Source organism: Aythya fuligula, chromosome 15, assembly GCF_009819795.1.
Source record: "Aythya fuligula isolate bAytFul2 chromosome 15, bAytFul2.pri, whole genome shotgun sequence".
NCBI lineage: Eukaryota > Metazoa > Chordata > Aves > Anseriformes > Anatidae > Aythya > Aythya fuligula.
This window is the reverse complement of record NC_045573.1, coordinates 11,006,192-11,030,951: the sequence shown is the minus strand read 5'-3', so window position 1 is coordinate 11,030,951 and position 24,760 is coordinate 11,006,192. Positions and strand designations below refer to the sequence as shown.

The 24,760-nt window shown below is 52.5% G+C and overlaps 2 protein-coding genes across 2 annotated transcripts; both read right to left on the bottom strand.

Annotated features, from left to right (window-relative positions):
- Positions 1 to 1,869: 1,869 nt before the first annotated feature.
- Positions 1,870 to 4,080, bottom strand: MRPL28 (mitochondrial ribosomal protein L28). The gene is made up of 5 exons (XM_032197586.1): positions 3,784 to 4,080; positions 3,555 to 3,707; positions 3,252 to 3,386; positions 2,542 to 2,628; positions 1,870 to 2,252 (listed from the first exon to the last, which is right to left on the bottom strand). Exons 1-5 carry the CDS (start codon positions 4,072 to 4,074, stop codon positions 2,175 to 2,177), a joined length of 744 nt encoding a protein of 247 aa, XP_032053477.1. The 5' UTR covers positions 4,075 to 4,080; the 3' UTR covers positions 1,870 to 2,174.
- Positions 4,081 to 4,222: 142 nt separating this feature from the next.
- PGAP6 (post-glycosylphosphatidylinositol attachment to proteins 6) lies at positions 4,223 to 23,642 on the bottom strand. Its single transcript, XM_032197765.1, has 13 exons — positions 23,540 to 23,642; positions 19,024 to 19,201; positions 17,149 to 17,356; positions 16,925 to 17,058; positions 16,259 to 16,524; positions 14,736 to 15,061; positions 13,860 to 13,953; positions 13,296 to 13,419; positions 12,370 to 12,506; positions 10,072 to 10,250; positions 9,417 to 9,563; positions 8,843 to 8,959; positions 4,223 to 7,976 (listed from the first exon to the last, which is right to left on the bottom strand). The coding sequence occupies exons 1-13, from the start codon at positions 23,640 to 23,642 to the stop codon at positions 7,680 to 7,682; spliced, it is 2,310 nt and encodes a 769-aa protein (XP_032053656.1). The 3' UTR covers positions 4,223 to 7,679.
- Between the last annotated feature and the right edge of the window lie 1,118 nt (positions 23,643 to 24,760).

Genomic DNA, 24,760 nt, shown 5'->3' with positions numbered 1-24,760 from the left:
TACCTCAAGGTGACCTGACTGGGAGTGTTGCTGCTCAGACTACCCCAAAAGATGGACATGGGCTCCCTGCTTCGCCTAGCAGAAGGACAAGCCAGCCCTGCATGACTAGCTGTGTAAGCACTCACCTTGTTTTCTGTGAAACTGCAGCACCATCCCTGGTCCACAAGCAATGAGTTTCCAGCCTCCCTCACGTCAGGAGCGTTATCTCCAAAGCAAAGCTGATTTGCAGTAACCCTCTAACCCTCAGTCCTGGCTGAACACATGGGCATGGTAGCCCCAGCCTCCCCCACCAGGATGAGCTTTGCTGTTGGTGCAGCTCTGCTGTTCCCTCCAGAAGTCAAACCAGAGTAAGCAGACATGGAAGATGTTCCCATAATGGGCCCAGCCACAGGAGAAGGACACAGAAGTTCTTTGGGAGAAGCTCCAGGTGACATCAAGCATGGGTATAGGGAAAGGAGCAAGGAGAGGGTTTCACAGCAAAGAAAGGAAGAGAGAATGGAAGGATCCGAATCAGAAGTCAGGGAGAGAAGGCAGGATTAGCCACATCCTCTGCAGAGAAGCTCCTGGAGCTCCTACTGTGCTTTTGCAGAGCCTGTTAGCCCTGCCCTAATGGGACAGGACCTCTCCCCCACATCTGGCCAAAATCTCCCACCTCCCCTGTGCTTCCTCATCGCCTACCAAACCTTCCTAAAACTGCAAATCCTTCATAACAAGCAGACATGATAAGCACTGAGGAGCAAAGGTAGCTCAAGGACAGGCAAACCAGCACTGCAGCTGGGGAGGACATATGGCCAAAGCTCTCCCCTGAGGGGTATGGGCACCACAGAACTGGAAAATAATTTTACATAACTAAAATCCAGCCCCACAAAAGGAGGGGCTGATCACCATCTCTCCAGCCACCCCAGACAGCCCCCTCACCGAGGAGCTGTGAGGCACTGAAGGCATCAACAGGGCACCAGGATCCAGGCATGGGCCAACTGCAGCACTGCAGGCACAGAACTGTCACGTTCCAGCAGAGCTATGGAGGGGGAGCTGGGACAGAGCCACTGTCTGGAGCTTTGCTCAGAGCTGCATTAAAATGCATGAGCTGTGCTAGCCCTAATGATGAGCAGAGCTGTCAATGAAGAACTCGTCCCAGCTAATTATCTCTAATGAGGGCAGAGTGTCAGGGTCCCTGAGGAGCTGGGCAGCAGCTTCCCACTCAGCTCAGTTGCAGAAGAGCGAGAAGATAAGTAAATGTCATTGTGGTGGCCTAGCCAAGAAATCATTAATTAGGCAAATGTGACCTTCTGTGCAAGTTTCCTCTTAGGAACCTTGACTCCCCAGAGCTGGGACATGCAACCAGGCTGGCAACACCCATTTTTACCACCCAACTTGTCCCCTACTCCCATTTAGAGTCAGCACAGCCTCAGCGTGGCAGCCCCTGACCAGCTGCACAGCTGTGGCACACTCAGCTGCTGGCTCAGATACCCCTTGTGAGGGCTCCAACCCATTCCCAGTCTCCAAAAGCAGCAAAGAAATCTTCACAAAACACTTCAGTCACATTCACCCAAACCATCTCCCTCACTCCCAGCCCTACGAAGGCTTTATGCCTACCCAGCAATGCCCTCTGCAGCACTCTCCTAATTTTCAAGACAGAACAAATATTGGGAATTTGTGCTCCCCTGTAGTTTTACATTTCAGTGGAAAATAAGCCAAACAAGCACTGCTTGTTTCTCTCATTGTGGTTTGGGGTCACGCTTTTGGGGCACCATCATCTCTACTCCGCACAAGAGAGCTGTGGACTGATCTAAGAAAAACCACCACTACATCTTGTGGTCTCTGCAACACACTAATGACCAGTGAGGATCAGAGTAAAGTCCACTGACATTCCTTAAAATGCACATTTAATTTTAGATCAGGATCACATGCAGTCAAGTACTGCACGGGCAGAACCACCACATCAGGTCAGTCTTACAAGAACGCTTTTCAGAGGCCACAGGACAGAAGTAATTTCCTCAGCCAACAGGCACAATTCCTCACTGAGACTAGGCTGCTTGTTAGATGTTGGTAACTGCAACACGCCCCTGGGTGTGCTCACTGTGGGGCCTCTTCTACACAAGCGTGGCTTAGGCAGAAGGCTCACTGAACCCCACAGCTCCATCTGTAGCTGGGACTTTGTGCTGAAGATTTCTTCATTGCTTCTGAAGTGCCTTTTCTTTCAGTTGGTTGACAAGTTCTTCAGCGTACACCTTGAAGAGTGGGACAGGGTCCTGAAAGAAAATGGAGGTTAAACTATTTAGACTGAACCTGGGCAGCAGCAAGCCTCACACTAAGCGACAGAAATGCCTAGACGGGGTAGGATCTGATATTACAAAGCACTTTAACCCAGCACTGTTTTGGGCACCCAGATTTAACGGGGCTCAAGTGGCTTCTCAGGGGTTTTGGAGCACTACTTCCATCGGTGATGAGTGCTCAGGATACTGAGATCAGCTGGATGCACAGCATGATGCAGCTATGACACCTCTGTGCTCACAGGACAGCACTGCCTCAGAAACTCACCTTTTTTTCTAGGACCCTCTGTTTTTCTATTGCTTCTTCTAAACTCAAGCCAACCCATTCAGCCTCCTCTTCTGGAATCACGAATTCCTGTGACAAAAGGAGAAACAGGTGCTGTAGTCTCTCCAGGTGAAGAACATGCAAGTCCCCTCTTCACCCCACTCCCACAAACACCCTTCCTCCAGCAGGAACACTACTGCAGACAAGCCTCAAGCACTGTCCCCTTGCTCATCTCATTTCTGGCAAAGCTCCCTTCACCTTTCTCCTTTTCCCTTTTGCAAAGCGTACAGCACTGTGTGTGCTGCTCTGCCTCTCCTTCCAACACTTCTGTGGCTGATCACAGGCCACAGATGACAACCACCATCAGCTACATAAAATTAAACAATCACACTCAGGCAATAAGGGCTCCTCACTGCAGCATCGATAAAAATTCTCCCTGCTGTTGGTAGTGTCAGCTCTTACAGTGCTTGTTGTAGATTCACTACAGAAACCCAGATCTTTGTCTGCCTCACTGATGAATACAGAAAGCAGCAGCTACAGAGAGACGGGAAAAATCTAGCAAATGATGTTTAGGTCTTCTATACCCATACCCTGGATACATGAGAATGAACTGTAGCCCGTGCTGCAAGGGGGTGAACAAGACGTTGTCAGTCGAGACCACCAGTGAACACTGCTGCGGACCCCAGAGCAGAAGCAGCAGGTCGGGCACCCACCTTGTACTTATCATAAATGGCCTCTCTTCTGGCTGGGTCATCGGGATGCAGTTTGGGATCTCTCCGTGCAAGCCGCAGCAACATCGTTCGCTTCAAATCCATCCCCAGCTTCGAGCCCAGATCTGCTTTGGGGGTCTGGCGAGAGAGAACTGACAGCATGAATGTGCACCCACGGGCAAAGCCAAGAAGCCAGGAGCCTACCAGCATGCGGATAACCCCATCAAATCACCCAGACACCGCACGGGACACCCGTAACAGGGGACGACGCTCCCCGGGCGTCCCCTGACACCTTGAGGCCCTTGCCTTGAGGATGTAGAAGTCGAAGCCGTAGGCCTGGTCGATGAGGTCGAGCGTGCGCATGGTGACGGTGACGGTGAGGGTGGCATCCAGGATCTCGCTGTAGAGGCGCCTCTCGAACAGCTGCGGCTTCCACACCTTCGGCAGCCGGGTGGAGAGCTGCCCAAGGCCGGGGCCGGTCAGCGCCGGGGGCACCGGGCACAGGGGAGTACGGGGAGGGGGGAACCGTCCTCACCTTGTCGTTGCGGGCATAGCGGAAGCCTCGGACCCATCCCTCGCCGCCCCACAGGCCCCGGTGCGCGGCGGGCGGCAGGAAGGGCAGCACGGGCACGTCCTGCAGGCGCTGCCTCTCGCCGCTGCGCGGGTCGCGGCGGTAGCGAGCCCCCTGCGGCCGCCAGTGCACGGGGGCGGCGGGCGGCTCGTCCTCCTGCAGCGCCCGCAGGCAGTGCGCCGGCAGCCGCGAGCACAGCCCCTGGCGGAGCCGCAGCGCCGGCCACAGCCGCGGGGGGAAGCGGTGCAGCGGCATGGCCGCCCCCAGCCCCCACGGCAGCGCCAGGGGCCGCCCCCCGGCGGTCGGAGCCGAGCTGCAAACGGCGGCCGGCGAGGGACACGCAGCGGCCCGCTTCGCTGTCTCCTCCCCCACAAAGTGCACAAACCCGCTTCTTAGCCGTTTATGAAACACCTCTCCCTTTATTAAGTTATAAAATCGGAAGCTTTAAAATCGGCCGTAGAAAATAATCCCGGGTGTTAACAGCGAACACGTAACCATTCCGTTCAGACGCAGGGATTTCCTCGGATTTTACCCGAAATAATTAACACAAATTAATAATAACCGTAATACAAATTAATAATTAACGACCAACAGGAAGCCCTTCCCCCAGGCCCACAGCACGGTTCTGCGTCACGACCCAAAGCGACACAGGGGAGCGAGGGCAGAACTTCAGCGACCGGACAACGACGACGACGACGGAGGTCCAGGCGTTTCTTCACCTGAAGCTTCACAGCATTGAAAGCCATAAAGGAAAAGGCCTGATGAGGAATTATTGCTTTAAAGAGTTGAGGCAGCACCCCGGCTAGCACGGCAGCAAGGCATGGAGGCCGCAGCTGTGAAGGTGCGGCTGCTGCCCACCCACGTGCTCAGCCCACGACACGCTGAGAGGGCAAAAAGTGCCTAAAAGCAGTAAAATTGGAACTAAGGAGGGAGTGCTAAGCCCTCCTCCCCCAGGGGATAAAACCGAGGGTGAGATCCATGCTGCTGGCATCCCGGCCCCTGGCCGAAAGCTGTGAAACAAAATACAGGGACAGGGCAAGCGGCTGAGACCTCCTCACCACGGAGAGCTCATCTTTGTGCCCTGAGGGACAGCAGGGACGGGTCTGGGCCATCCAACAGCCCCGGGTGATGGGCAGGAACACACTGGAGAATGAGCCTGGGTGTGGGCCACTGCTGCCTGCTCGCCTTTTTTGTATATGAATGGCAGACGGTGAAGGAGATGGGTGAGATGTGACCTTCAGCCCCTGCAGGCTTGCATTGAAGAAAAGCTTCACTTTCACAGCATGGTGGAGGCTGAAGGCCCCCCGAGCCCATCTGCGCCGCCACCTCCACCACCTGCGATGCCCTCGCAGGGCCATCCCGAGTAGGGGACCCTGGTCTATGTCCAGGCGGCTTTGGGAGATCTCTGGGCCTGGCCCTGGGCACCGCTGAGCAGGGCCTGGCTCCACGCTCTGTGCACCCTGCCTTCAGGGATGTGCAGGCATCGATGAGATCCCCCTGAGCCTCTTCTCCAGGCTGAGCAGTCCCAGCCCTTGCAGCCCCTCCTCACAGGAGAGGTGCTCCAGTCCCTTCATCATCCCTGTGGCCCTACATTTGACTTTTCCCAGTATGTCCAGGTCTCTCTTGTACTGGTGGGCCCAGGACTCCAGGTGTGGCGAGGTGCAGGCCCTTGACGCACTGGCAGTACTTTCCCTGATGCAGCCAAGGATACCATTAGTCTTCTTTGCAGCAAGGGCACATTGCTGACTCTTGTTCTACTTGGTGTCTACCAGGACTCTTAGTACCTTTTCTGCCAAGCTGCTTCCCAACTGGGTGGCATCTAGTATGTCATGCTGCTCGGGGTTATCCCTCCTCCAGTGCAAAGGCAGAGGTTGGATTAACAGGCAGATTAATTAGGCAGAGGCTAGGTTAGCTATGAGAAGAGGTTAAAGTACAGAGCTGAGGAGAATGCTGGACATTTTTCAAGGCAAAGAAATAACCCTGATTCCTATAAACTAGGAAGCATTGTCCTTCATTAATAGCTCTTTCCTTCCAAAAGGAAGAGGTCTGACTGCAGGCCAGCTCTGAGCAGCATGCACACTAGAAAGGAGCACCAAAATGCTTATGTCAGCTGTCACCTTAATGCCACATACGTAGTGTTTGCCATCATTTTGATCCCAGAGGAGGAGGATGTGCACCAATTACTGGGATCACAATTTTGTGGAAATTAGCCAGCTTGCACATAGAATTGAACCACAGGCTGTACCAAAAGCACATGGCTGGATGTGGAACATTAGTGTCTCTAGCATAGGAAGGTGAGCTCTGTACTGGCCAAAGCTGTTCTTCCTTAGCCATCTGCCACAATTGGAATAAACAGGCAGGGAACCATGTATTTGAGCCCTTAACTACAAAATAAGGATGGGCAAAGACTATTTCCTGGTTGCCAATTCTGTGTTTCTGTCCTTGCTTTCCGATGTCCAAGTGCCCTCCAGTAAGGCTAAAGCAAGACAGATGCTCCCAAGGAGACTACAACCATCTTGGGAGCCCAGGGAGATGCTCTTGGTTGGACTGGGACAGTCCCAACAGCCTCAGACCAGCTGTGGCTCCACAGCGCATCCAGCCTCAGAGCCACAACCGGTTGAGCACAGGGTTTGCACAGCTCCGATGTGATGCTGTACGCAAAGCACAGGAAAGGTGCTGAGTAGGTTTGAAGCACACGTTAACAAACTTGCCGTAAGGCCATACTGTGCTCAGACTATTGCAAGACTGGGGCATGCCTTCAGGCTGGAGCTGCGCTAGGGCCCTGGATTCCAGCTCTGCCCAGGCTGATCCCAACCAAATACAGCCGCAGAGTGAACTGTTGCTGCCCAAAGGTGCCGGAGGTGGGGGCAGTGTTACTAACTTAACTTGCAAGTGAAATGCCACAGCACATCACCAACCTTGATGGAGTCCTGAGAGATTCTGCCACTTATGTTGGCTGGGCAGAGCTGCTGAACCCACAAAAGGAAGTCAGACAGCGAATACCTGAACACAAAGAGAGGACGGGGAACATTACAGCAGCCTAGTTCCTTCTGGATGAACCAAGAGGGACAAAGAAAAATTTAGACTAAACCCTGCACAGCTGTGAGTTTCACAGTTATCAGGTAGACGCTACTGATGCCTCTTGCACATGTTTTTTTCCACATTCCTGACAAGTCTGATCCTGAATCCAGGGCCCAAATTCAGGTCTCATTCATCATTTCCAGAAGCCAGCCTACGTAAGAGCAGCACCACCTGTTTCACAAAGAGAGGGCTCCAGACCCACATGGGAGACAGCAATCAAGGCCCCTGTGTGTGTGCTGAAATCAGCTCCCTCCCTCGCCCCCTTCAGCACCAAGGGCACTCAAATGCATTTGCCTCCAGGTCAGGTGCAGAAGAAATCTGTTCTTCTCTTGACAAAGCAAATTTTGATTGCAAGATGGCATGGGAAATCCCTGTCCCACAGCCCTCTGCTAAGAGAGTGAGTCCAGGAAAAAGCACAGCAGCCTGTGGCTCCAGTGCAGCATGGGCTGAGCCCAGTCCTCATGGATCGGGTAGGAGGGGAATAAGAGTTGACAATTTCCCCCAAGGCCACGGAGGAGGTGGTGGGGAGACTATTCCTCAATTTAGAACCACAAAGAGCCTGCCCCATCCCAGCAGTAAAGTGTAGGGGATCTCAAACTTGCCTTCAAAAGACAAGCTTGCTGTCTTCATGTTTAAACCCAGTCCAGCTACTGTGCTGTCCCAGCCGGTGAATGAGCACGTAACAAGATTGCCAACGTGCTACAGAGGGGCAGCCCAGGCTGGCCTGGCAAAGAGCAACCTTACCAGCCCTTCACCTCTGTGACCTGGCAACAAGCAGTTCAGGTGACAGCATAGAGCTCCTCACGGTCATTCTGGCAGATCTGATAGCGACAAGTGAGCTTCTGTGACCAAGCCCAGGGCTTCTTATGCTTGTCCCGAGGCGGAAGCAGGAAAGCTACACTGCCAGCCACCAGCACGTGCCAGATGCTGTGGGTGTAGTAATAGTTCTCATTGGTTTCCATGAATGCATATACTGAGATGGCGATGAAAGCCAAGGTGATCCCTGGTAGGAGGTAGAAAACCCAGCGCTTCCATGAGGAGGGGTAGCAGTGTCTGCGCTTTACTCCGTGGTAAACCTAGAGGTGTGAGAGCACAGAAGGGTTAAAGCAACTAGAAGCTTATGCATAAGAAACACACAGCACTGCCTGACCCAGGAACATCTGTTAAACAGTCCTCACAGCAAAAGGGTATGCCTGCTGCCTCTGTAAAACTTCAGCCTCCCCTTGTCTTGGGCCCATCCCTTGTGTGCCAGACCCCCCATACACAGCTATGGCATCAAAGCCCTGCATGCAGAGGGCAATGCTGATGCCACCATTCCAGGGAACAGGCAACAGCCAGCCACTCTGGTAGGACTCTCCAGCTGCTGGTGTGCACTGAAATGAGGGGAGACCTCATCAATGTACACAAATATCTGAGGGAAGGTGTTGAGAGGATGGAGCCAGTCTCTTTTCATTTGTGCCCAGTGACAGGACAAGAGGCAATGGGCACAAACTGAAGCACAGGAAGTTCTGGCTCAATATGAGGGGGCACTCTTTACTGGGAGGGTGACAGAGCACTGGGACACATTGCCCAGAGAGGATGTGCAGTCTCCGTCTCCAGAGATATTCATAACCCACCTGGGTGCCATCCTGCACAAGGTGCTCTAGGTGACCCTGCTCTGTGGGTGGGGGTCAGACTAGATGATCTTCAGAGGTCCCTTCCAACCCCACCCATTCTGTGAATTGGAGCTGCAGCTGCCAGACTGTGCTGAGACCCATAAGCAGGGGATTTCTCAGCTATTGGAGGGACCAAAGGCGCCTTGCCCTGTGCTCTGTCCACCAGGGTGCTTCAAGGAGATCAGCTCCCATGTGTCAGTGTTCTGGTAAGTGGGGCCTGCTCTGTCACCATCATTCTCTGGAAAGGAGCAGAGGGCAGCAGGTTCTGTCTGGCTGCCCTTACTTACCCATGCTGCAATCATGATGACGAGGGCAAAGACGCAGGGACCCATCATGTTCCACACCCCTCTGCGGTCCAGCTGCAGGGACATGGCAATTAACAGCGTCCCCAAGACGAAAAGGACCTGGGAACGAGACACCACATCAGCAGCTCACCTGCTGCTAGAGCACAGATGGCTATGTCAAAGGCCTAAGGCAAGGAGAACTTCATCTCCTGCCTGTCCAGCCCTGCACACATGCATGACTTAGAAGCAGTACCTTTAGAAGGATAAACCAGAGGACCCACAAATACTTCCCCTCAGTCCTTTCAGGCACAGTCCCTACAAGCATGCAGGTTCATGATCCAAGATCCTAGGATAAAACCACCCTCTGGTTTAAAAATTAGGGTGGATGACAAACAGCCTTTGTTACCAAGGTGGGCTATCCAGAGAGCAAGGCTATCTTGCAGGCTGCAGAGGAGGATCTGCTGTATGCGCTGTCTTATTAAAGTGCTGCCACAAGAGGGTGCAGCACGGCCACTTGTGTCTCGGCTGACTCACGCCTGGCCCTGCAGTACAGGAGCAATAAAGGTCTGACACTCACGTATTTCAGAATCTTCTTTACCCGAGACATGCACAGGATTGTCACCCAGATGGACACCACAGAGCCCAAGAAGTCACAGTACTGTAGGGTGTCGTAGTCCATGATGCACATCACAGCAACACCTGGCTGGTCACATGCGTGGTAGAACTAGAACCAGGAACAAAACCAAAGGCTAACATGAACTCAGCAGCACCACTCAGCTTTCTGGAAAGGAGAAGCAGGAGTAATCTCAGCCCATGGTAGCCAAGATCCCTCCTGACAGCATCTCCAGGAAGCTTCACCAAACCAGCACAGTGTTACAGAAAAAAGCTGGAGAGCTGCTATCAGTCTGCACCCTCCCAGCAGCAGCTGAGGTCTCTTGGGACAGTAACCTTCAGCAGAATGCTCCAACCCCATCTCAGCTCCCAGGGGTCCCACCCCCAAATATGAGCACCTGCAGTGTGGCTGGAAGAACTCAATGAAAATAACACTCCTGTCAAACTCTGAAGGGGCAGGACATGTCCATGGAGGTGTTTGTTTGATGATCCGAGAAGCTCCTTGCAGAGCTTGAGCATGGACAGCTCCACCAGTGATTTTAGCCCAATGCAGCAGGCAGGATCCCCTTCCTGATGCTAACAGGGAGCTGGCAGAGGACCTGACAAAAGACGATCCCTACCGTGGAGAAGAACATGGTGTAGGTGTAGACAGAGGCCTCCACCAGGTAGTAGCGATAGACAGCAACTGCTATTGCTGGCAGGAACATGAGGTTACTCAGCGTGAGCAGGAGGGTGGCCAGGTTCTGCGCACCAACTGACTGGGCCTTGGTGTCATCCGTGCAGCTCCACCCGCTCCAACCTGCGGAGCAGAGAGGCCTGTGTGGATCTCATGTGGCCCACCTGCAGCATCCAGCAGGAGCCTGGGACCCCTCAGAAGCAGCAGTAGCTCCCCAGGACTATCCCTGGGCCTCCTCTCCTTTGCTCTAGGAGGCAGCATGTTAGGAGGAGGAAGGACAAACCCACACGGCCCCACTGGGAGCCCATCACAAGCCCAGCATCTCTGGCAGCTTACCCATTGACCTCCATTTCACCCAGGACTCACGCAGTGTTTATACTGAGCAGCTGGCTTTAATAGCTCTGCTGTTTGCAGTTGCTGGCTAATGAGCCCTGCTGCCATAGCCCTTCTTGCTGATCTGCTCCATCAGCCACGCACGCTCCTGTTCTCAGGATGCTCGCTACTCATTGCACGCTCTGCTTTGGAAAGTGGCTGGCCCATGCTACTAGGTCTTGGGAAAACCCCAGCAGAGCCCAGCAGCTGTTCCAACGACATTCCCCAGGTTATTCCCATGTGGCAGGGGCTGTTCTACACACAGCACAGGTCTGTCCAGACTGGTACTTTTCTTCTCTATAGTAACTCAACACACATGCTACTTTCTGGTGATAAATCAAATATTTGAGGCTCAAATGCTTAGGATGCTCTCTGCTGCAAGCTGGGTACAAGATACTGCAGGGGAAGAACCCTACAGATCCCAGAAACCATGGAGGAAAGTGTTCCACAACATTAAGGAAGCCATCCTGTCCTGCCTCCTGCTCCCAGGGCAGACTGCAAAGCCAGATCAGGTTGCTCTGGGCCTTGTCCAACTGAGTTTTGAAAATTCCCCAAGACAGAGACATGGATATAGTGCAAAGGTGAACAACTCTGATGGGAGAAAAATTGTTTTCTTAGCTTTAGCTGGAAGTTTCCTGGCTGCAAGCTGTGTTTATGACCTAGAGAATTTCCCAGAGAACAATGCAAAGCTCTGGGCTTGATACTGGGGTCAATTCTTAGCCTGCTGTCCAAGGACTGAGCTGACAGTCTTCTATAAACTAAGCTTTATTTATTTATTTATTATTTTTATTCAAAGTTAGAATGCCCATGCCCTCCTTTTGGGGAGAGGAGGTCAGTCACAGGGCAGCCTGGGTACATGCAGGCTCCGCAGTCAGAGCGGAGTTAAGAGTTGCACCCATCCCATTACGGTGCTGCTACAAACAAGCCCAGCAGCTCTGTCCCTTTCTCCCTGCTCTCACTGCAGAGCCCACAGGAGGCTGCTCTCTTCAGTTTATTTCTGGGTCATGAATATGCAGCTGGGGCATTTTGCTCCAAGTGATTCAGCAGAAAGCTGTCCTCAGCCTGATTCCTCATTTCCCCTGGGGTGCTGTGTGCTTCCCAGGACCTGGCACCCCTTGAGGAAATTAGGATGTTGCTCTCCATTGCAGTCCTAACCTAGTAGCAGAACTGCAGCAGACAGCAAGGACATGCTGGATCAGGTCCAAAGCAGCAGTGAACCATATTTTGCCTTGTCCTTCTGCTAAAAACAGATGCAAGTATCCATCCAAGCACAGCACAGCTATCATCTTCCCTACACTAGTGACTCCTGCCCAGTCTTCTCATCTCATTATTATATTAGCATCTGACACCAATGTTCCTCCTCCAGTGGCACTTCCAAGTCTAAGGGTTGTCTTGCATGCTTGCTCTTGAGATAGCATGAGACAAAGCATGGACAGCGACTGCCAGCCCAGCCTCATCACGTCCTGTATCAGGGCACTACATAATAAGCTGCCCTGCAAGGCACATGCTCTGATGCAGGTGCTTTCAGGCAGCCCTGCAGGTATTCAGATCTCACTGGGGATGCTCAGAAGCACCTCCCCAAGCCCTGGGGGACTCAAAGCTGGAAGTGACCTTTCAGCAGAAAGCTGTCCTCAGCCTGATTCACCATTTCCCCTGGGATGCTCTGTGCTTCCCAGAACTCCTCAGGGGAATCAGGATGCTGCCCAAAGAGGGCACCGTGGGCACAGACTGCACTTTAGGCAAGTGCTGTGACTCCAGGACATTCATAAAGCTGTGGCAGGCCCTCTTCCCTCTTGTCTAAACAGCAGCATGGAAAAACGTGGCCTCCCCTTGGGGAGGATGGCAAAGCCTCCTAGGAAAAGGCACTCACCAGCTTTACAGCTGCAGCCCGCATAGAGGTAGCCGTGTCTTCTCAGTAGACTGCACTGTCCATATGGCCCACAGTCATTGAAGCAGGGGGTGAGGTATGCTATGATGGTCACTTTGGCTTCTGCGGTGTTACATTCACTGCAATGAAAGCAGACTGTCTTGGTACCCTGGTCCTTCTGGGCAGCTGTGTGCCAAGGGAGCACTCTGCTCCAGGGGTCTGAAAGAGCCTGGCCTCGCTGTGTCCTACCCCCAGCCACTTTCACATACACAAATTCTCTGCTATTTTGGCACAGGGATCCTTCACACCACAGCCCACAGTGGATCTGCTTCATTGCTCCCAAGAGATAAGAGCACAGTCAACTCCCTCTCCACTCAGACTGCCAAAGCAACGTGCAGACAGGCCTCAACTCTTCCCCAGACTCCTGTAAGAGGCTGAGATACCCATGACTAGTAGTCAGGCCCAGCAGTTGCCAGCACCACTTCTTAGAGCATGTTCGGCCCCTTATGGAGACGAATCACCAGGAAGGCAAACCGCTAGACTATGAGTAGAACTGAACACATTTCAAAGCCTCCTTGAGGAAGTAACAGCAGCATTTTCATTTATAGCACAGCTCTTTCCAATTCATCACCTCAAAATACATCTGGGGAAGCTCACCCAGGCAGACTCCACCACTCACATGCAGTCAGTGTGAGACATGCCAGCTCAGCACCAGACAAGCTGCTTGAGGGCCCACAAGAGAGCAAGGCAGCACTGCCACCCACCTCCTCCCCCTCTGTAGCCATGGCTTCACTGCTACCACATGAGATGAGCCCATGACAGAAGGCAAGACAGTGACAACAGGCATTTGCTTTTGCTTATGTTAGTCAAAGGCAGCAAGGTAGAGTGCTCCAAACCAGCCTCGAAGCCACGCAACACAGCAGACTCACCCCTGGCCCTTTGTGCAGATGAGCTGCAAGGAAAGGAACCAGTCGTCTGTCTGGGGGTACAGGACAATCACCATCGCTTCTGCAGAGGACGTGCTCACACTCAGAGGGTAGCCCTGGAAAAAAGCTTAAAGACAAGAAGTTGCTGTGATACACCAGGACTTGGGGAGAAGGGCCTGCACCAATTCCAAGCTGAGATCAGCTACACAAGGCGGCTGGGCCAGCCTGTTTGCTTATTTAGTTCTCCAGTGCAGAGTTCTGCTTCTCTGCACACCAGCAAAGCCTTGACCATTCCCAAACCTGCCAACAAGGCTGGAAGAGAGCTGGGTGCTAACCACGCCTTCCTTTGATGGAGGCTAACTCCTGGTTCCAGACTAGCATCTGCACCCAGCACCCCAGGGCATGTGCTGGAACTGAGTGATGAAAGCCTCAGGAGGGCTTGCGCCAAAATCAGCTTCCCCGAGACAATCTACAAAGGACCCGAGTCCATCTGAGGTCATGAGGTCTAAAAGCAAAGTCCTGAGGCAGCATAGCTGAGCTGGGGGCACGTGTCAGTGGCTCTCATACCTGTACTGCACTTCTGCGTGGTATTGAGGGACAGCACTGGTGAAGCAGCACTCAGACACGCTACCACAGTGGCATTGGCCTGGCTCAGAGACGTCTGTGCAAAAAAATAAAAAATTCCACATGAGAGCACCTCGATGCACTGCACAATTTATCTCCCACACTGCCCGTGTCCTACGGGAGCAGCAGGTGATATTAACTGCTGCAGATCAAGGTCATCCACCAATTCACCAACTCTTTCTGGGCAAACCTGCATTCACCCCGCTCTGCATCGTCACTGCATTATGCCTTTGCTGAAAGGCACAGGAAGAGAGTCTCTCAGGGAGACTGCATGGGTGGAAATGCCACCCAACCAGGACATTTACACTAGGCCATCGCTTCAGCATGAGCACATGGTGACAGCTAACAGAGGCAGCAGGACATCAGCCCTTGGGAAAGCTCTAACTAGCCCTTGTGACAAACATCACAGTCACACTTTCAGGTAAAATGATTCCTTGGTGCCACCAAAGCGATGAGAATCGGTGACTCAGACAGAAACATCCCTGGGTTTCCCTGAAGAGCCTCCTCTCTTGGTGGCAAGGCTCTAGGTTCCCACAGAAGAGATGGAGATGCAATTATTTTCCATTTCCTCTCCTTTTCAGTGCTGCCACCACATGCCAGCAAGCTGTGGCATTTCACTTGGAACTGACAAGCAGGACATCATGGAAGTGGCTAGAACAGGTTCAGAGGGCTTTGTGAAGAGACAATAACAACAGAAGAAAGGAAAATAGTACTGCTGGTACCTACAACCCCTGGAATTTGTTGACAAACCCACCCAGGAACAGAGGCAGAGACGAGCACTGCAAAGAGAAGACCATCACACAAATAAAGCTACTGCACCTTGTTAAGCAGGAGATTCACCACAAGGGAACCCCCACTGTCCATGCCAGTTTTCAAGTTGAGGAGAAGCAGGGTTGGGGAGATGGAGTACACGGGCACAGCGGGACCATTCAGGAGCCTGTACCGCACAGACACCACATCCAGGTCCTCCCGAACAACGGGCTGATTCTGGAGACAGAAGCTCCTCTGCTCAGATGCATTGCGTAAAGCCGTTCCTGTAGACTGAGTGGGGCTCCCTGCTATTCCTGTGCTACCTGGTCCAGAACCAGCTTGGCTCTGGTTTAGGCTGAAGTTAAGAAATGAACTGGTACTTCCCGGCCTACAGTCTGTAAAGGAAAAAAAAAGGAGAGGAGTCAGAAGAACCAGGATCAGCACCTCAACCAGGCAGGGCCCCAGGAACTTCAGACTGTCAAGCGACAGCACAAACTGTGGGGGTATTTCAGCTGCTTCAGACACTTCAGTATTTATCATCTTTACAGGGGAAACTCTAACATCAGCATTCACAACGTGGGGTTCTGACAAAAGCCAGGCGAATGGTACAGTGGGTGGCAACACCCTGGAGCTGCAGAGAAGCAGCTGGCAAGCAGAGGAACAGAAGAAGGGATTACACACAACGTGCCCAGCAGCCAGGGAGTATTCACTAACCAATAACTGAGCACAACACTTAACTGCCCCATAACCACTGGCTGCATGAAAGGCTGTAGTAGTTTCCCAGACCTGGGCATACAAGGCTAGGCAAAAGAGATAAATTAACCCAATAACAGCTAAAGGCACAAACCACGAAGTCATAGTAACTGGAGCCAAATGTGACATTTGAAAACTTGCTGGAGCTTGTGTAGCTCTAATGCCGCTGGTGTTGCTGTGTGTCCCCTCTCACAATTCAGATGCCAGTGTCAGGCCCTCAAGCATAACGGATGAGGCTCTGCTTTGAGGAAATGATAGCAGAAGCCCTAGCAGAATATTTTCAAAAATATGCCTGGTTGGTGAGCTTGCAAGACTCCCAACAGCCAAACAGGGATGACTGTCATGTTACAAGTGCCTATCACAGCCACAAGGACCCCGTGACCTCCTGAGGCATGTAAAAGTGAGACATCTCCTCACAACCCAAGATCTTGCCCCAAGGAAACCTCTGTGAGATGACTTCCTGTCTGTAGCCTGCTTATGGCCAATAGTCAATGTATCAATACAGTCTAGTGCATCTACCCAAAACTATTCTCCTCACCAGAGTTTAAGCTGGTCACAGCCTTTGGAAAATACCATTGCTTCAGAGATCCTGGCACAGGCATTTCCAGAATAGGAAGGTCCAGGGAGTAGTCTTCTTGGATGAATATTAGAGCCTACACTTTTGATACTAAAGCAACAACTATATCTCAGCCCTCAAGGTTATGCCCAGGCAACCAGCATGCTGGGAAAACCTAAAACATAGGGCATCACAGCCAGCCAACCAAAGGCCTGAGAGAGACAAAGCAGACACAAAGTTCTTGCTGATCCCTCCCATAGGGGTAGAGAAAATGGAAACCCACCTGTGAAAGAAGTCAGCATCTCCATGGACACACTGGCATTGGCAGTGCCAAGACTCTCCACCATGATCTGCAACCACTTTTCCCAGGGGAGTGAATCCAGGCCCAGGCTGCAGTTTACATTCCCTGTGCAGGTGATGATCTTCTGGAAGGACTGTGGCAGCGTGATTGAGCCCAGCACTACCCGCACAGAGCATGCCTTCTGCTCACTTGTCACGCAGCTTCGCAGCTCAAACCACATCCTGGCAGTGTACTTGGGAACAAAGACCCTGCAGGAGAAGCAACCAGCAACTTGCACAGCTTGTAGTCTGAACACAGACCAGCCACAACCCACCACAGATTCCCACAGGCATTGTGGTAAGAACTAGATTGCCCTGATTTGTGTTGTGAAAATCTTTCCCAGGGGAAGGGTCTCTAAGAACTACCAGATTTCTGCCTTAGACCTCTACGTCTGCCTGCAAAGAGTCAGAGAAGGGCCCTCTAGTGTGCTGCCCACAAACCTACCACCCTGATGCAGGGAGCTTGTCAAACAGACCCAGAGACCCCCAAACTCCAGGGCATAGTCCAGCCCAGCATGGAAACAACAGTGGCTTACCCTAAACAGCATCAGTGGGAAATCTGACCCCATACCTACGGCCCCAAGTGCTTCCAGCCGCTGCTCTCACTCACTTGACATGCAGAGGCTTAGCAGGTGAGACGATAGTTTGTGGCATGGCAACACCAGGCTCCAGAACAGGCATATCAGCGAGTCTAAGCACAAACATATCTGCCTGAAACATATAGGTGCAGGGAGTGGAGAAGCCCTGCAGGAGGGGAGAACAGACTGGTCAGCTGCGGCAAGAGACACCGGACAGAGTATGCTGGCTGTCCGAGATGCTCACCAGAGCTCTTACCTTCACTTCAATTCTGCCAGCAGCCTCAGGGAGATGTGCAGCAATGAACCAGTCTCCTGCAGCAGGGCTTGTAACGTTCACAAAAGTGGTGTTTTGCACTGCACTGCTCAGAGTGATGCTTATGTTGTAGGAAGGATGGACAGTCGCATTTGCAGGAAATTGAGTGCCCAGTGGATTTATTACAGGAGGGGCTCCATAGCGAAAGTGCCTGCAAGAGAAACCAGAATGCAAGTAAATCGAGGGAGGTATATACACCTGCAAGGTAAACTGGGATACAAATTCGTCAGTGGCCACCCAGGTTGGCCTGAGATCAGAGAGGCTGCAGGCTGGAAAGACGCCACATATTCAAGTGGAGCACAGAGCTATCCTTTTCATCTGGTGAGGACTGGCTGGTATTACCTTATCTTGGATTTATTTAGAGATTAGTTTAACTTGACTGCTTATTAAGACAAGGATTTACATCGTTCCATCAAGCCTGAAAGAAAATTTCCATAACACACGCTTAGGTTAAGCCCCAGTCACAAAACTACTACTTTTTTCCTTTTATAACCATCAGCAAGTTCCCCCTATAGCCAGCTAGGCTAAATCGTCAATTAAGAGCTTTCTTTTTATAGAAGAGATCCGCATGTTTCCTATTTCCTCCATTAAGGAGGGCAGACAGTCTAAAAACACACCAAGCAAGGCCTGTGTGACTGACTTTAGAACACAAGCACCTCTGCTTTAAGATGAGTAGCTCGAAGTTTGAAATATGAGAAAAGCAGGGAGCTAAGTAATGCATGGGATATTTGGACAGCCAATTTGGCATTCAATTTGCTCTTTTTTGGGACTACTAGAGCACTACAACAGAACAATGAACAATAACAGGTCCAGCAAGCAAGCATGACAGGTTATTTGTCATTAATCTGTTCGAGCTTAGCTAAACTGATCTCCACAGTCATTTCTTAGGATATTGTTTAACTGTTGTCTTGTCCCTCACATCCCTAAACTACTGGAAAGCCTTCTGGGATGCAGAAAACACACAGATCACCTGTTTCAGGCTGCTCAGAAGCAACAGAGCACTTATCTGTGCCCAGAACAGACTAGGTAATGTGCAAGCCAGCTGGTGCAGCAAACTTCAGTTGCTTTTGGAGTGGCTGAAACTTCAGCAAGCTGCAGCCACCCCTGTGGAGTAGGTCCTAGCCATGTAAGGTCTCTGAGAGTCCAAATAGCCTCTCAGGGAACCACCTGCCCAGGAAGCTTAGTACCCTCATGAAATACAGCTCAAAGTCTCAACCTGTTTGATCTCAAATCCTCTGACAAATCAAGAACTGCTTTAAGCAATATTTATTTTGATGTCATTGAACGCTCCATCTTCACGTCTTCAAATCTTGTTTTGTTGTGTCAGCAGGATTAGGCATTCCTCTCTTATCTGTGCTCCATACACAGGCTGCATCCTTCAATATAGTGTTTCTGGTCTCTCCAGCTCCTTTGTACTGGGGAATTTGTCCACCTTCAAACGTTTTGCATCCTCACAGGCCCTTTGCAGTTCTGCCACATCTGCACAGCACCATGCACAGGATCAACAGACACAGAAAGGTCCAGGAACACCTTTGGTTATGAACAGCAACAACAGCCTCACTGTGAAACTCTCTCCAGCATTTTTAGACATAAGATATGTTTCTTAGACATAATATTTGATAGCCCTTTGATCCACTGGTAACATGAAATGCTTCTACAGATTTAAAAAACACAGATTTAGTGTTAGTGCAACACTAAGGAATTGTCTGCTGCAACAAATTCACAGCCTCCTACAGAGAAACAACTGCATGAGCAACAAGGACAAGGGAAAGACAAGAAAGCCCACATGTGCAAGCAGTGGCACAGGGACATACATACACTGTGACCTCCATGCTGGTACACTCCGGTTCTTTCCCCCTGGACGCTTGCAGAAGCCAGCGAAGCAGCACAGTATCTTCTGGCACGTGGAAGTGGAAGACCTTGGCATTCCCATACCAGCTGTAGAAGGACAACTTCTGCGCACTCTGAGAGAAGTACTCGGAGACATACAGGGAATCTGAAAGGGAGAGAGCAAAGCAGCTGCTGGGGTGGCTGCTGGGAGCAGGTTGCAGAGCTACAGCCACCCACAGACACACACAGGAGTTTTAAGGTAACTGGAGAGAAGCCCTTTGTGTCCTTAATCTCTCAGCCCAATTCCTCTAGATACTCGCTGATCCACTGCACTCCTCCTGAGGAGGAATGAGATGAGATTGAGCAGCCAGAACTGCACAGATCCCTACCACAAAACTGTCCCCTACAGCCAGACAGCACTGGAGGAACCTTAACCATGCTCCACAAAAAATGCTGTGAAGATGACAGAACACCTGAGACACTGAGGAGGAGGAAAAGGTCAGGAGGAAAAGATGGTGGCAAGGAAAGCACAGCAGAGCAGGCAGCAGCCCAGTCCCAGCACCTTAGGCAAACCACACACAGCAGGTGGACAGGGTAGGACGAGGCGGGTGCAGGTAGCACAGGGTGCTCTGTGCTCCACACAGGGAATTTAGCTGCAGTTTCTAGGCAAGAGCTGTCTTCATAGGTTTCTGTTGAGCACGTGGGCTGATGTTATCAGTCCTCACAGGCTCAGGACACATGCACTGTGCCACATGCTGTCCTCCTGCAACACGCAATGTGACGAAAACTTACATGCTGCAAACTGCACTTTGTTTTCAGAGATATACCTTACAAACCCTAGAGATTTTCCTACCTGGAAGAAAGGCTGCCCAAATAGTGTTAACAGCCCTTGGGTAGGCTTGGTCACGCAAGAGGACAACAGTTTTTTAGTGAACGCATCAGAATACTACCTACGTCTTCCATCATCCCTCTGCCCAACTATGCTTACAGATCACCCCTAGCCTGCAGATAATTTCACCTGCAAAACTGCATTGGTGTCACTGTTAGCAAGAAAACAACCAGACTACAACTCAGGGACAGAAGAAAAACATCACACGAGGGTTGGGAAGAGGGCAAAACTGTGGTGAGAGGGCAGAGACAAAGCTGTTCTGCCCACCAGAAAACAAGGTTCCTCACACTCAGCAAGGGGAGTAGAAGAACGTGCCCACACATCTCTACCAAGACCTCCCAGTTGCTCCTTTTCTATGCTAGAATTCTCTGGAGTGGGGAGAAACTTCTAGCTTTCAGATTCACATCCACCGCTTTGATCAGAAAATAAGGCAGCAAGAATTGTTCAGCCCATCTTCATCTAATGCTGCTCGGGGTCATGTGGAAACACACAGGACCCAACCGAGTTTAAGTAAGGTGCCAGAAAAAGAGGAAGAACACTCCTCAGGCAGGAGCAGAGCCTTGGGACATACTTTGTGCCAAGAGGAAACTAATCCTAGCAGGAAATACGATTCATGCCCCAAAGCAGGACGCAAGCTAGCCTGAACACACGGCACTGCAAAGAGACAGGAATAGTAATGATGGGTTTAATTTCCTGGCAAATTACCAAGCTAAAGCCTCGAGGCAGATTGCAAACCCAACAGAAAGGAGGAAACAGGAAAGCAAGAAATACCAGCCACACAGCTTTCACTGCTGTCAAAGCACAAGCTGATGGGAGAATTTACTCCACAAGGGAAAGGGCACGCTGGCGGAACACTGCAGGCACCTTCCTGCCCCAGCCTCACGCCACGGGGTCCTGCAGGCAGAGCCCGCACAGGGCTCCAGGCACAGAGGGAAAGGTGAGCCAGGATGGGACACCACAAAGCCCACTTGCAGATGACAAGACAGGAATTGGCTGAGATCTGCTGTAAACCCAGCTGTATTTAAGGAACTACAGAAGAGAGAGGTCTTTAATCAGTGGCTTCTCTGCACCTAATTGCTCTCTGCATGCACACAGCGCGTTCATTTCAGTGACATCTGGGACAAGGGGAGACACAGACAGAAGGAGTGATAAGGCTGGGGTCGCCGTGGCTCTGCTTAAAGGAACAGGTAGAGTAGGACAACCTGAGCAGGGATACGCTGTCCTGCTAGTGCCTGACCTTGACCGAAGCTGTTCCACCCCTGCTGGTGGCCAGGCTCTGCATGGCCAACAAGCTGCAGCCAGCACCCACCAGCAGGTCCTTGCCCTCAAAGGGCCACAGCAGCTGAAGACTTATGTGCGAGGTTTTGGGGGAGCAGAGGGCTGGCAGGCTGTAAAACTAAGAAGTCAAGCAATCAGCAGTGCTTTTTATTAAGGACCAGTCAATTACAATGAGTGAGGTCAAGCACAGCACCCAGGGAAGGTCTGCAGACCTGCTCTGCCTCAGCACAGCCTGTGACAGCTCCCAGGTTAAAACAAGAGCCACGGCTGAGCCAGCGTGACAGCAGCATGCACAAAGTCCAACCACACGTGGTTTCTCTTGGAGACAATCTATCCATGCTCCTGCTCTTAGGCTTGCTATGCTGGGCACACAAGAGCTGCACCCAGGAAATAAGATGAATTGATTCCCACTTCACCCTCAGCCTTGGGTTGACAAGGAAATGCTACACGTGGATAAAACCAAATATTAGTAGACAGAAAGACAGGTCTCCACAAGACATGGCCTCCTTCTAAAAGCAAGTTTCAAATGTATTAAGCAAAAAAACAAAAGTGGTTTTAAGAAAACAAACAAAACATAGCAGAACCACAGATGCAGAGAGGAGATGCGTTCTTTGAATTTCAAAATAAAGAACCACTTGCAACAGCTTGGATTTGCTCATCCAAAGATTATCTCATTCTACTTTTAGCCATAATATGTTGGCCGTTGGTTTCAGAGCTTCCCACAAACAATGTGAGGTCCCAGTTTCAAAGCAGATGCAAGTGTCTCTGGAGTTTCAGAAGAGCCACTACTTCCAAAGGCAGCTGGCTCAACCCTGTGCAGAGCTTAGGCCAAGGAGCGGCTCTAAAGGCTCATAAAGAGTCTATGAAAATGCCTGTGTACTACACCAACAGTGGCCAGTCAAGACAAGAAATGGCTATATGGCAGGTTTTTTTTTTTTTTTTTTTGCCATTTATAATGTAACAGAAACCGTATTTCTTTAGTCCATGTCAAAATCCCATATTTACATGTTCCAAAAGAAGGTCACCTCACTCCTCTGGGGCAGACCTCATCTTTACCAGCTCTCAGATCTAATCCCAACGTGGCATTTCTCCCAGCCGACAGGATGACGCCAAGAAAAACCTAACAACACGCCTCAAATACAGGGTAGCTTTCCTCTGGGCTGGAAACCCAGCTAGCAGGATGCCAGAGGAGGGTGGGCCGGGGGTAAAAGGACATCTCACCTTGGCCTCATAGGCTTCCCAGAGCAGCCCGCATGCTTCACAGACTATGAGGAAGTACAACATGATAATCACCACCAGCAGCTGATAACCGCAGTCAGCGCCAACTTGCCTCCACAGCACGCCGAAGCATCTGAACAACCTCCCAACATTTTCCCAACACTGCAATGCCTGGTGGCATCTCCAGAGGATGGGGTACGGCCCCCAGCCAGCAGAGCCTCTGCCATACACACGATGGGAACCCCGGGCATGCCACCACAAAGAGCTGCCCACTGCTCTGCTCACTGCCAAACCCTCTTCCAGCCCACTTGGGCGCCTGCTCCTGCCCATCTGCCTCAACACAGTGGAAGTGAACTCACCTGAGAAGCAACACCACAGCTACCACCGCACACACGGTGGCAAGTTTGCCTGGTTTCAGGCCCTGATCTCCAAGGGAAAGAGATCGATCTCTTGCTGCTCCACAGCACCTGGTACAGCCAGAATGAAGCACTGCTCTGCTAGAGCACAGGGGACAATTAATAGAGCTCTTGAGCAACAAATTACTCCACAGATCGCAGCGCTGACCAGCTCAAAGCAACCTCTGGTACCGAGATGAGGGACTTTCCTCGGGTCTGTGCTGCAGACAGAAGCTTCTGCCCACTGCAAAACAACATTTGGTTGATTTTCCTCTGGGCCCTCGACCTCCCTGCACCCTTCCCCTGCCCAGGGAAGGCAGCCCTAGGGCTTCCATGGGCCAGGCGCCATCTCCATCGGTCATGTCCCTGTCCCCACACCACACACCCCAAGCCTCCTCCTGGCCAAAGGGCCAACGCAGACACCAGGGCCACCTCGGTGAGCACCGGGGACACCGCAGCATTTCTCGCCTCGGTGCCTCCGGACAAACTTTGCTTTCTCCCCACGGACACGGTGACATCCGCGGGGCTGGGGACACCCCCGGTGGTCCCGGGGGGACAGAGCAGAGCAGAAGGGCACACGACAACCGCAGGGTCCCTGGGGAGGGGAGGCCTCCCCCCTCTCCTCCTCCTCCTCCTCCTCCTCCTCCTCCTCCTTCCCAGCCCGGGGACACCGGAGCGGACAGCGCACGGCCGAGCAATCAATCCCCCAGCCACCCGGACTCACCGGAGCCGGTGCTGTTGCCGTGAGCGGCGGGGAGCCCCAGGAGCACCGGGAGCTGCAGGAGCACCGGGAGCAGCCGCAGCCCCGGGCCGGCTCCCTGCGCCATGGCCGCCCGCCTTATCCCGGCATCGCCGCCCGCCGCCGCCCGGGGCTCCGCAGCGCCATCGCCGCCGCCACCGCCCGCTTCCGCCGCCGCCTCCCCGCCCCGCTCCGCCCCCGCCACAACCGGGGCCGGCCCCGGCGCTGCGGGGCTCTGGGAGAGGATCGGGGGGAGCCTTTGGGACCCCCGGCTCAATAGAGAGCTTCTGGGGAGCCCGGGATGCGTGTGGGGCTGGTGGGATCCGTCCCCAAGGCCTGGCAGGGTCCTGAGGGATCCCCGGGGTGGAAGCCGGGACCTGGGGACAGCAGTCATCCTGGGGACGTCGCAGAGCCCTGTCAGCACCCCGAGACCTTGGGATAACCGCAGGGAGCCCTGAGACTTCACAAGGCCCTGAGGTCCCCCTGGCACCCCAATTGCACGAGAGGTCTCCGAGAGCACCAAGAGAGTGACCTGGGATGGGCTCAGAGCCCTGTGGCCGTGTGCTGCTCCCAAAATCCCAGAGGAGTCCCAGCACATCCAGGCTTGCCAGGGGCATGCCCCGTGGCCACCAGGAGGTCTCTGGGACAGTCCCTGTGTGGGCTGGGGTCTGGTTCATCCTCACGCTGTGGCCTCCCTTCTCGTGCCCCTGTGAGGGCAGCAGCACCCTAGCCAGGCTCCACGTACGCTGTGGGGTGGTGCAGCCACCTGCCACAGGAACAGCAGCACTGGGAAAACAAAGGGCTTAAGCTCGCCGTCATCCTCATCTGCGGGTGCTGGCGTGGCATGGCAAGCCCTGTGGTGATGCCTGGCTTGGTGCAGCTGGCCTTTGGTTCCCCTTCCTCCTCCTCCCTGTGCTGCATGGTGGTGGCCTTGCTGTAGGAAGGCACCAGTGGGCTCTGCACTGCCCCATCTGCTGGGGCTGAGCCCCTGGAGTAGCACGGGGCACTGCCGGATGCATCATGTCATGTTAATTCTTGCTTCAGCTGCTATGTACACAGGGAACCTGTTATTCATCTCTTGTCAGTAACTTTCCATGTGTACCATGGCTGAAATATTCCCCTTCCCCTACTGACCCACCCCAGTGCAGTCATACCTCAGAGGCTGAGTTCTCCGTGCCTGAGATCAGTGACCACAGCTTTTTTAGC

Bases quoted from the DNA above. Each gene is read 5' to 3' on its own strand.
- PGAP6 (XM_032197765.1), bottom strand. From the start codon at position 23,642: ATGGCGCAGGGAGCCGGCCCGGGGCTGCGGCTGCTCCCGGTGCTCCTG. The intron at 9,564-10,071 runs GTAGGGATCGTC...TCCTGGTTCTAG, and splicing joins ACACCATGTTCTTCTCCACG to TTCTACCACGCATGTGACCA. The intron at 8,960-9,416 runs GTGAGTGTCAGA...TCTCGTTCCCAG, and splicing joins TAAAGAAGATTCTGAAATAC to GTCCTTTTCGTCTTGGGGAC.
- MRPL28 (XM_032197586.1), bottom strand. From the start codon at position 4,074: ATGCCGCTGCACCGCTTCCCCCCGCGGCTGTGGCCGGCGCTGCGGCTC. The intron at 3,387-3,554 runs GCAAGGGCCTCA...CTCTCTCGCCAG, and splicing joins TCGACTTCTACATCCTCAAG to ACCCCCAAAGCAGATCTGGG. The intron at 2,253-2,541 runs GTGAGTTTCTGA...ATTTTCTTTCAG, and splicing joins AGAGGGTCCTAGAAAAAAAG to GACCCTGTCCCACTCTTCAA.